Source organism: Eulemur rufifrons, chromosome 3 (genome assembly GCF_041146395.1).
Source record: "Eulemur rufifrons isolate Redbay chromosome 3, OSU_ERuf_1, whole genome shotgun sequence".
NCBI classification, from domain to species: Eukaryota; Metazoa; Chordata; class Mammalia; order Primates; family Lemuridae; genus Eulemur; species Eulemur rufifrons.
This window is the reverse complement of record NC_090985.1, coordinates 70,802,422-70,815,103: the sequence shown is the minus strand read 5'-3', so window position 1 is coordinate 70,815,103 and position 12,682 is coordinate 70,802,422. Positions and strand designations below refer to the sequence as shown.

At 35.3% G+C, this 12,682-nt stretch overlaps 1 protein-coding gene across 1 annotated transcript in view; it reads right to left on the bottom strand.

Moving 5' to 3' along the window:
- The window catches only part of CNGB3 (cyclic nucleotide gated channel subunit beta 3), a 137,367-nt gene extending 126,025 nt beyond the window's left edge, over window positions 1-11,342 (bottom strand). The window contains exons 1-2 of the mRNA XM_069466261.1: window positions 11,232-11,342; window positions 7,711-7,792 (exon numbers count right to left, since the gene is read on the bottom strand). Coding sequence (XP_069322362.1) covers window positions 7,711-7,792; window positions 11,232-11,342 — 193 coding nt within the window. The remainder of the gene's footprint in view (window positions 1-7,710; window positions 7,793-11,231) is intronic.
- Window positions 11,343-12,682: the final 1,340 nt, after the last annotated feature.

The window sequence follows — 12,682 nt, the reverse complement described above, 5'->3', positions numbered from 1 at the left end:
TCATCAGTACACTTGATCACATTCTGCCCTGGAATGTGTGCCTGCGGCAGATAGTGAAATCTGGAATCAAAGTGTTCTGACATGGTTGCTTTTATTGAATGTGCAAAAATAAATACTATTGAGTTTGCCCTCCACACATCCAGTTGATTCTGTCTCGAGCCTGGCATCATCTCACACTGGGCCTGTGTAATACACTTGCAATCTGCTTGGCCCCTATAGCAGCGTATCATGGAGACCCAAGGAGGTGTGAAACATCTGCTTCTCTCCTCGAGTGAGGAAATAAGTGATGCAGAAGCCCATTAACCTTCTGCATTTTATCAGTGACATTAAATAAATGTTGGAAAAGGAGGGATTCAAAGAATGAACCTAACATGGAAATAAGGTTGTAAATTAAAGGCACTCAGTTGGTTTGTACTGGATGCACACAAAAAGGAGAAGACGACAATGCTCTCATTGCTTGGAATGTTTGGTGTGGAGGATGATATCATTTGGTTGAATTTCTAACTCGTAGGACACCAAGTACATGTGGATATTGTCTCAAAAATAAATCTCCTTTCATTAGGAGCCAACCGTACTTGAGTAACTAGATGTTAGATGAAATAAAGACTAAGTCTGGGCACTTTGATTAGATGCATAAATGATACTATTGTTTTCATCCCAATGAATGAACATTGGAAGTTAAAGGAATGAATAACACAGTTTTAAGAAGTGTATGATTAATGATTATTTTCTGGCACCCAAAATTGTATTTTTGACTCAGCTTGTGGTTAATTTCATAGTTGCTAGATTATACAATGTACTTAGAATAATTTTAACTATAATACTTTAATCACACTTGAAATTTTATTATATCTTTGTAGATTGTCAAATGACATGGAGAAAGTTGACAAACATTATAGCAATGCACATAAAATGGAATCTGAAAGAGTACTCTAACATGTCATTTACAAGAATAGAGAAATGGTATGTTTTGTATCAGGAAGTATATGTACAATCTATAAAAAAATCTAGAGGAGAAGGACTCATAGTAGATCAGAGCTCTGGAAACTGTCCCTTATGAGGAATGGTTGAAGGAATTTAGGATTTATTTATTTTTTTTTTGTTGTTAAAATAGTAAAGATTAACTGGTGACCTAATAGCTATTTCAAATTCTTTAAAGGGCTGTCTCATATATATATATATATATATATATATATATGTATGTAAAATAGCTTTATTTCATATATTCTAGAAGGCAGAAGAAGGACCCATCAATGGAATTCATAAAACAAACAAAACCCCCAAACATTCTAACACCTTGTCTCACAGTAAAACGCATTGCTTTGCGAGGCCGGGAAGGCCCCTTTGGCTGGAGGTATTCGGGAGCCTCTAGTCAATCTAAGCCTGTGGTAAGGAGAGGGGCAAGGGGTCCTGGCATAGGGTCAGAGCTCAGATGTCCTCTAGATTGCCTTAAATTGCTATAAAGTCCTGAAGGTATCTTTATATTTAGGAAGATTTTGACTTTAGGATATATCATCACAAGTAAAGAAATGAACAAATCAATAAACAAAAAAGAATACGAATCCACCTAAGATAGCTTTAGTATTGTGTCAGGATGGAAGGATCCTGTCCTCTCTCAATGTCATGCTTGGTTTCAGGGACATTTTTATTGAGAATAATTCATCTAGAAAACACATTTTGTGTATAGGTATTAAGGAATGTGGTGAGTTACCAGTGCTGGGTACGGAACAGAGAGCTGTAATCCCTACATCACTAATTCTCTGGGTGACTCTGGATAAGTCGCTTTCTATGACAGTTTCCTCATCCATAAAATGAAAAATACTTTTGTCCTGGGGATTTCTGTGAGGATTAGATAAAGACTCCATTTGAGAAAAATGCAGTATAAACACAAAATGTTCCACCAGTCAGACTAGAGTAAATTGCTTCTTTTTCTTTTCTTTTTTTTTTTAAAAAGATACATTAACTCTTTCAGGTCTGCATAGCACTGACATATGTGGGGAACGCAAGAGCTTCCATTTACTTAACAGAGTCCTGGGGACAAGGAAAGTATAATGCAGTTTCCCACAAGTCAGCTATATTCTTTGGCAGAAAGAAGCCTAAAAGCACAGAGTTTAATTGAATTATGCAAATATATTTATATCTTGCAAACTACAAAAAAATTGGCCTTTTAGAGGAAAAAAAAACACCCTTTTCATGTTGGTTAGAGTCTCTTAAGTTTTTAGTTTCTAAAATAGGTAATAGCAATAATTTTATCGCTCAGTTTGGTCTTCTATTCAATATTTAAAACGGTGTGTTTTCTGTGCCTCACTTCTCTCCCTCTTCGGTGAGGCAGTTCTCTGTCTATACATGTAGGAATGGTTACTGGTGTGCACACGACTGGGCACCTGACCCCAAGAGGGCAGCCTGTCCACAGCTGGCTGGTGACCCTGATGGTGGTATGAAGGGCTCTGCCCAATGAGAACAATGGCTGTTATCTAAGTCAGTCTGACTGCTCTGCTTGGAATTTGGACAGGGAAATGAGCAGACGGGAATGAGAGCAGTCCAGAGTAGATATGCAGAAAAAACACAGTGGTCATGAGAAATGAAGCCATTGTCACCATGAGCAAGGTAATTAACCCCTAAGCTGCCTCTGTCCCCTGAATGGCTTCTCAGCTCCAGTTATCCGTAAATTTTCCTACGACGAGCCCCTGCCACTGAAGGTGCCCTCACTGTATCTCTGTACCTTGCCAAACCAGCATGGTTAGGAATTTTTTTTTTATCATTTCAAACTAGAAAGCACATCATCTTTCTCTCTTTTTCCTAGACTATGTTTTTAGAAATTTTACATGCCAAGTTTGTTCATTTCTCAATTCTTTTGTCTATCATCATATCAAGTACCGTTTTGAAAGAATACTTCTAATTGTTTACTATATAAGACTATTCCTGTTTGAATGAAGCAGAGAAATATGCTTGAGTAGTTTTGTCAAAAAGTTTTATACATTTCTTTTTGTTTGTTTCTCTATTCCTACCTTATCCTTTGGCTGACGAATAGCACTGGCAGTTATAGGGAGTGGACTATAGTACTAAAATTAGCTGTAGTAGTACTGCCCCTGCATGCCAATCACACTGGTTGGTTTTGTATAGGGAAGCATTTGCTGATTCTTGTAAATTAAGTTTCAGTAGTCTGGTTATTTTTCTATTCAGTGTAAGACAAATTAAATTGTATATGCTGCTTCTTACTGCCAAGGACTGAAGAGTGGTGTCCTATTTAAACAAGTCAGGATTCCTTTCCCATCCCTTTTTCTACAAAAAATGGGCTTTGCTTTTTTAGAGCAGTGTTAGCTCTAGGGTAGTCTTTAGCTTTCTAGATTGCTGTCCAAACTGAGCATTGACTGAGACGCAGGCTGGCTTGGTTTGGGGAGATGATGGGGGCCTGGATGAGACCGGGGGCACTCTGGAGACTGGACTTGGAACCCAGAGGTCTTAGTTGTGGAGAGCTATTTGGCACAGGAGGCCCAGGGAACTACCCCATTTGTAGTCTATTTACCAACCCAATACTGGGATGGAGATCATGAGTAAAGAGGAATGGAATTAAAATTTGTGTTTGTAGTCTCCCTAGACAAGGAGGAACATCTGGCAGCACTGGGCCCTCATCCCCACGAGGCAGCAATTTGTGGAGCTGAGTGGCCTCTGGCCTCCTCAGGCAGGGCACGCATGGTCCTCATTTATGGGGTCTGTCTGGCTTCTATCAACCTTGGATTTACTAACCTCCATGCTCAATGCTTTACATATTAATATATTAACTAATTTATTTCTCATTCACGACCTAACACTGATGATGGTGTTATCCTTATTTTATACATGAGCAAACTGAGACTCAGAGATGTCAAATGTTTTGATTAAAGAGCAAGAAAGTAGCAGAGTTCTGATTTGAATTCTGGGGTGTTAAACTGCAAAACTCTCTTTTCTTTTGTATAATATGGTGCCTTCACTATAAATGTAAACATGATTATTTGTAGTTAAACTCAATTTCACTTTTAAAATCATTACAGTTTATATTAATTATTTAAAGTTGGAATATTTTAAAGTGGTAAGTGTTAGTTTTCTGTTGCTGCTATAACAAATTATCACAAACTTAATGGCTTAAAGTTTATTCTCTTATAGTTTATTCTCTTATAGTTCTGGATGTCAGAAGTCTAAAATGAATCTGAAGGGCTGAATTCCCTCTGGAAGCTTCAGGACAGAATCCATTTTCTTGTCTTTTCCAGGTTCTAGAGGCTACTTGCATTCTTTGGTTCCTGGTTCCTTCCTTTACCCCCAGAGTGCAGCAATCCAACCTCTGCTTTCATTGTTCCATTTCCTTCTTCTGCCTTATAATGCCTCCTTGATTACACTGGGGTTACCTGAATAATCCAGAATGATCTTCCCATTTCAAGATCCGTAACTTAATAACATCAACATTCTTTTTTCATGTAAGGTAACATATTTATGGAGTTGAGGGATTAGGTTATGGAAGTCTTTGGGTGGCTACTATGTGGGTAATGTAGCGTACCACGTCATACTAGCTATGGGTACTCAACTTTAACCCATTTCCACACAAATAAGGTCACTTTGGAGCACCATAAACCATTAGATTAGTCATTTACATATCCTCTACTGGTACCAAACATTTGTTTAAGGAAGCATTTAATGTAATATAAGTGAAGTAGAAGGCAAAGAAAGATGATTGTAATCAAAAGAGGACATTAGTAAGTTATCTTTATTTGAATCCAAAATCTGTTCCATTCTTCATTTCCATGGCAGATATAAATTAAACCATGCTCTGCAGAAGATAAGAATTCTATAATCAGAAATCAACATCTGCAGATTTTATGACATTGCACCTGCATGTTTTGAAGTGAAGAACACAAAAATACCAAGCATGTTTTGGAGGCTATCTTTAAACACTAATAATTTTGCTTTTTCAAGACAAAATATCTTAAATAAAATGGTTATTCCTATTAAAGTCTTTGAAGACATGCTAAGTCTGCAGATTTAAATGATACTATATTTTTCTTCCTACTCAAATAGCTCCTCTGTTAAATGAAACTTCTACAAAAGAGTTTTTTTATTACCAGCTATGAAAAATTTAAGCTTACAAATACACTTTGAAAAAAGTATAACAAAGATAAGAATAAACTTATCATTCCAAACATGTGACCCTTGGTTTTATGCCATGAAGGCTGTATTTTTCTGTGCAAAGAACTGTAGATTTAAACTATCACTATTATAAAGTAACTCCTAGTAAAACAGAATTGTAGTGTGAATTAAATTATCTTGATAAGTCTGTGGCCTTTTTTGTTTTTTGCTTTTTGGTTTTCCTTGGTGCATGTAGATCTTATTTCAACTGTAGAATGTTTCCCTTTTGCTCAATACTTTCTTAACCCCATTTCAGTATATGCAATGAAAGATTCTTGTTTGATTTACAGAAGGGACTTCTCCTTTTAAAATAATCTGAAGATTGAATAATGTTCTTCTATTGTTGATAAAGAAAAGGCAAGACCACATTTTTTACTTATCCTCTTGGTATATGATTCTTACTATTTGTGGAAATTTTATATATATGGACTTTTATCAGAAATAGAGCCTTATGTTTATTAAATGCTTTTCTCTTTAATTAACACATTATACTAAGTATTTTAAAATCCAATAATCTAACAATTGAATAGCCAAGCTTAAGTCATCAGTTAGGAAGTAATATTATATTGCATTCATGTTGAAAAACTTATTGCAGGACACTTACTTATTTTATTTCTTTCTATTCAGGTAAGTAAATGCTGACTATATATTTGGGAGATAATGTTTTCCTATCTGCTTGGCTGAGATGAAAATGCAGAAGAAAGATACTGACGAAAACACCTGGTCTGTGTAAGACCATGTAAGTATTCTCTGCATTCTAATTTGAATGGTAAAAACACAGAGCTGCTCTTAAAAATAAGTGAATAAATAAAGTCAAGAAAACTAAAGTAAATTTTCTCCTCTTTGTTTTTAAAAAATTGTATTGTTTAAAGTGGATAGAGAAGAGGTTGGGAAATAGGAATATAAATTTATTTAGAAGAAAAAAAATCAACATCTTTAAAATATTATTTCTCCCAAGTGGAAATATATTATTTCTCTCCAATTATTTAAGTTTATTCTACATCTCCCTGTAAAATTTAGTTATTTTCTTCACATAGATCCTTTCCTTTTCTCTTAAATAGGAATAGCCAAGTAGAATAAGAGTGGGGCCATTTGTTCAGAGCAGTGCTTTTGATTGGGGGGATATTTCTTGATAGCAATTAGTTTATTTAAACCTTTTCTTGTCATTTGTTTTCTTATATATAATCTTGCTTGCAATTTTTGTGTATTTCTTATTTTTTCCTCCTCAGAGAAGGGAAATTCTGGCTAGTAAAAATTCAATTGCATCTCAGTTCAAGTATTTGTTTTAATGCAAATAGAAAGTCATTAAAAAATCATCCTACACAGACTGTCTAATAGATGGAAAGCAAAACATTTTTTCTAGTTCTATGGCAATAATTTTTTGTTTTCATTATTTAGCATAGGGACATTCTGTTCTAGTGATTTCCATCTCATTTTTGCATTCTCTTGTTTAGAGTATAGCATTCATACTGAGGAGAAGTAAGAGAGAAGGCCTAAAAGGGGGCCTGGGACTAGATCGCATTAGGTTCTAAAAGTCCAGTGGAGGAATTTAGATTTTGTCCTGCAGGCAATGTGGAGGCACTTAAGTTTCTTGAACAGAGGTGTAAGCTAAAGTGGTAGCTAATGGAAAATCTGCTAATAGTATTTGGGCTGGATAAAAAGGAATGAAGGTGAAATAGAGTCCTAAATAGAAGAGACCACTTAGCAAGGCTGGGAGTAGTGCAGGCATGAGTTCCTAATAAGGACCTGAACTGGGATGAGATTGCTGGGACTGGAAAGGAAGGAAGAGGGTTTGAAGGTCATTATGAAAGGAGATTTGGTGACTAATTTGTTTTTTTAGCACATACTAGATAGAGGAATAAAACATGAGTGAGATTTTGAGTTTCAGAGATAGAATGAAAGTATCAGGGATAGAAGTAAATCAGCAGGGGGAGCTTCTTTGAAGGGGAAGATAAGGAATCCAGTTTTAAACATGCTCTCTTTGGGATGGAGCAGAACATACAGGTATACATGTCTAGTGGTTTGTTGGAAAATTCTGAACAAGGTCTTAAACAAGAAATTGGTCTGATATGCATTTGGAATCATCCATGTAGAAATGAGTGTGGTAGCCTTAGGAGTAGATGGGATTTTTAATGGGAAGAGTTTAGAGGGAGGGGAGCAGAGGTATGAGTGCTGAACCTTTAAATATGTACAAGCCATATCCATTTTATTGTCTTTATAACCCTTATCATTGTCTGAAATTGCATTGTTTACTATGTGCTTACTTATATATGATCTGTTTCATTTTCTGTAGAATATAAGCTCCATGTGAGCACAGACTTGGCCTGTATTGTGCAACACTGCACCCCCAGCCCATAGCAGGTGTTAAAAAAGGTCTACTGAATGGATGACTGAATGTAGAAATAATATTTTTGTAAACATTAAGATCTTTGAATAGTCTCAGTGTTACTCTAGATAATTCATCTAATCAAGGACAAAGCTTTCATCAGACAACACATTTCAGAGAAATATGTATTTTACTTATTGTCTTTTTTCTACAGATTGCATTCTGACCTTGCATTTTGGTGTGTGACTCTTCCAGTGTGACTGAAGTCATCTTGGTTTCGAGAGGTTTCTTTTCACTTTTGTTTTCTTCCTTTGAGGAAAAAAAATAGAGATTTTTGTGTGATGAATTTACATAAAAATGTAGTTGAATATAAAATGTAGTACCATTTTCCACTCAATTATCAATCCTATCATTAATATCGGCCATTTGTTTATGATGTACTAAAAATGATGATTCTTGCACTTAAATGGACATTCTTGGCCTACTAGTAAACAATCAACCTCGACCTTCACAGCTTTTTGGCCACAGGAACCTTCTATTTTTGTTGGTGTGGATGCTGCATCTCCCTTGCTCATGTTCCTCTGAATTCTAGGGAGGTCTAGCATTGGTCCCAGTCTAGGTCTTTAGTGGTAGAACTTAAAATGGTGGAGAGAAATCAGTTTAGTCCCTTTAGACATAGATCTCTGTCTTCTGTCCATGATGTCACTTGCTTCTACCTCATCATTTGTGTGCTCATCTAATCTTTCCTTTGAAACACAGCTATGCCACACTGGACATGGCCAGTGTGTGTCTGAAGATGTTCCCATAGTGGAAGAGTGAGACAAGCTATAAGGTAAGAACACAGAAAGGTTGACTCCCAAACTATTCACAGTCTAGGAGGGGGAACAAACACACAAAAATGTAAGTGCAAGAAAATGTAGGTGATGCAACAATGTTTACAGAAGATACAGATGGAGTGTAAACATGGAGTGGTCAGTTCTACTGGAGTAGAAGGGAAGGGAAGGAAACTATGAAAAAAGAAGTGATTCTATTTTTACAAAGATGATATTTTGGTTTTCCAGATGGACAAAACTTGGAAAACATTCCAGGAGTATTGTACAGGTTTAGCAAGAGCCAGAGGTGCGATTGTGTATAGGTGAAGGGAGACTACAGTAGAAGTGGTTGGATGAGATAGTGTATGAGGCAAGAAGTAGGCAGGTACAAGGAGGACATTGAGAGTATTGTGTGCCATGATATGGAGTTTTGACATTATTTATAGGCACTGTATGTCATAGAAGCATTTTAAACTAAGAAGCAAATTAAATGGATGATTTCATTTAAGCCTCACAGATAACCGTATGTGTTAGACAAGGCAGCTATTATTGTTATTATGCTATTGAATAAGAAATTGATTAAGTAGGTAGTTCATATGAACATAGAATGGTGTGGACCCAAGACTATTTATAAATAGTGATAAAGCCTTCTGACTTCAGTTCAGTACTTTTGCACCATGCTTAATGTCATTCATAAACACTTCCATCATAGTCTTTATGTGTACACACATGTAGATTTATGTGAATAGTGTTTTATTCTGGAATAAGAGAGAGTTGGATCAGGTTGAGTTTGCAGTTCTTGCATTATTGTTTATTGATAAGTAGAAATTACCTATGACATTTTGGTTTGTGAATGAACTCTTTGAATGACACTTTGAAAAACACAATATAAATTTGTCTATTCCTCTTTATTTTCTTATGACTCAAATAATTTATTTGTATTTTGGAGGCTTATTGTTTAAATGCCATTTTAAAAGGTTATATTCTATGGAAGAAAATAGGATTTTAACTTTCTGTCATATTTAACATTTAGCATATTTGAAACTGGAGAAAAACTATTTTTTCCTATACCTGCATGCTCTTGGAAAGAACAGATGCAAATAAATCCCCAAATATGATTTTTAAGATATTATAATTTGATGCCAATAAACTTCATGATTAACATCCTTAAATTATGGCTGTAGGAATGGCATGGGTGGGATATACCTAAGGTTGCTGTACCTGTGCCTAGTTTAAGTACTTCTCCAGTAATCTTGTTTCTGAAGTAAAGACAACTCTTTAAGGAGTTTCTGCTCTTTTTTGTGCCTTCTCTCTAACATCTCTTTATCGTGTGGGCAGGGTATCTGAAAGCATTGATTCAACTAATTGTCCTCCTGTTCTAGAGCAGTATAGCCTAGTGATTTAGCTCTCAGGTGCTGAAGGCAGGTAAAACAGGGTTCCAGTTCAGGTTTTGCCACTTGCTAGTTGTGTGTAAGTGGCAAATTATAATAGGACTCATGCTGTTGTAAGGATCAAGCACAATAGTGCCTGGAAAGGGCTTAGCACATTGCGTGACACATAGTTATTGTGGTCAGCTATTATGTTCTCCAAGAGAATGACATATTAGCTATATTATGTACTCTTTTGGAAAATAATCATGGTGGACAAGAATTAAATATGAATGTAGTGACTTTTGTGAAGCAAAATGCTGCATGACTAGTTGAAGTATCCAGCTCAATATTTGTGACATTTCATATTTTCTTAAACATATAAATAACTTTTAAAGTGTGGGGTTATTTTGACATAAGAATTAGAAAGAAGTCAAGGGCACTTTCATGAAGCAAGGCTAAGCACAAACCTCTACATCTCCTCTCTACTGCAAAGATAGTCAGTGTCAATCAGAAAAGGAAAGTGAGTTTTCCACGGCCAATGTTAAGTAATTTTGGTGTTGTCTATCCTCTAGCCTGAATCATTAGACCATGCTACCCTAGTCCCTGAGGTACACTCCTGCTTGTACTTGACATCTCTCATCTGGCTCTTTCAGATGGGAAAATAACTATTGCTCTAAAAATCTTTTGCAGCTCTTTTAGGTAATTCTAGCGAGTAATTCATGGAAATTATTCTCTAGATAGTTGTAAGTAAATATGGCTTTTGTAATTATCACTTTGGACTTAAAGCTGTCACAAAACCCCAAATAATTAATAATGATAATAATTGATACTTGGAAAGTACCTACTATGTATTTTTCTATACACTGTCTCTCGTTCTCATAACAAAGCTACAAAGCAGATATTATTATTTATATTTTACAGATGAATAGACTTAGAACTTGTGAGAAGATTTGTCTAAAGTGGGGTTCCTCCACCTTGGCAGTATTAACATTTTGAAGTAGATAATTTTGGGTTGCAGAGGCTGTCCTGTACATGCTAGGGTGTTTAGCAGTATCGTTAGATTTTACCCACTAGATGCTAGTAATATTCCCATCCACAAACTGTGACAACCAAAAATGTCCCCAGATAATGCCAAATATCCCTAGTGGTAAAATTACTCCCTATTGAGAACCAATAGTTCCCTATTGGTCTAGAGAATTTATTGTTAAAATGTGGCTTATTAAGAACAGGATGCTTGACATTCTTTGTTGAAACTAAAACACATAGTCAATTTACATTTGAGAAGTGATTTCATTCTGGATGATTGTAGAAGTGAAAATTATCAACAAGAAGTCTTACTTGGCTTTTCAAAATTCTAATATAGTCTCCTAAACACTGATTGTTCTGTTTTTAAACAAAAACCTCAGAATATATAATTTAATGGGGATAAGCTCCAAACAGTACATGACCCAGCTAGTACCAAGTAAAAGTGCTAAGCAATCTTATATATCACAGTGTTTATTAACTTCTGTTACCACACAAGAAATGATGAGAATCAAGACTTATTTGAGAAGGTAAAGAACATACCTGCTTTGTGGATGGCTGAGACTGATTGCTCGGATGAGAACCTTGTTCATTCCCATCGTTCTTTCCTATAGGAGTCACCTTGTTGAATTTTATTGTCAGTGATTTAAACATCTTCTTAGAGGTGGTTTTAAAAAGCTCTGTTTTTTATGACTCTGTGTCCTGAGGTAGAGAAATGCACTTTGTTTTCCTTTTCATTAGTAGACAAGCCAATTAGTTGTTTAATCAGGATTTTGTTCTGGTTAATTCCTACAGGCAACTCCCTAGCTAGTCAGGGCTTTGGCTTAAAAGCAGAAAATCACTTCTGCTTGGGTGATTTGCACTCTGTTTATGAACTTTAGAGAGTCAAAATGCCCTCATGAATAATTTAAGAGTAGAGAATTGAACAACAGCACTTCGTAGTTGATTTGAATTGTTTTAATGTGATCACGTTGCCCATTGGTTTATTTGTTTTCTTTCTGTCTAATGACCCACCTACCTATATTTATCTATCTAATTTTAAGCAAAGTAATAGATGTAAACAATTAAAAAATAAAACATACATGAAGGCTTGTACCATGAGGTCACTATGTTTAAGCCTCCTTTTTTTGTTCTTCTGGTGGTTGGTTTCTATATCACTAAAAAAATTTGCTTATTTTACTCTGTGTGTGTGTGTGTGTGTGTAAATTTAGACCCCAAACCTGTGTAAAGCATAGGTACAAAATTAAAAATTGTTAAAAGAACTTTTTTTCTCCACCCAGAGGCAAGACAAACTTCCTTAATGTTCTGTGCTGTCAGATGGGAATTTTAGTCTACCAAGTGTGCACAGTTTTTTTTAAGGGACCCTGGTTTTGTTTTGTTTTTAATGGGAGCACTTCTCTTGTGTAGGTTCAATTTAAAACCAAAGCCTTTAAGCAATAAGGCCACCCTCCACATTCCCCATACCCAGGGCAGCCTGAGTCAACTCATCCAATACATTTTGCCCTCTGTATTTCTGTAATTGGGAGATTTCCTTGAGATAGTAGTTATGCATTTTAAAGTATATTTGTCATAGTTGATACAGAAAAATAATTTAAGTACATATGAAGGAAGAATTTTAATTTAGTTTTTCATATTATCAAAATCACAATTCCCTTATTGATTTTTAAAATAAATTAGAAGTTTTAATTTTAGATTCAACTATTTTATCAAAAAGGAACTTATCTAATAAATAACTTAATTGATTACATGATTTGACTTTTGTGTCCGAGAAACAGAAAACTGCTATTTTTGTTTAAAAAAGGGTAGTCATTGTTTTACAAGGAAGAGATTTCTTTTTGTTTCATTATTGCTTCAGAAATAATTCTGAATAAATTATCAAATATGTATAGGATCATTTTGAGGACTTCTCAGATAATCCTTTAATCCTGAAGTTGATTACATTTTGAACTTAAGATATAAACATTAAAGGCAAGTCATGAGAAGATAAGGTGTTA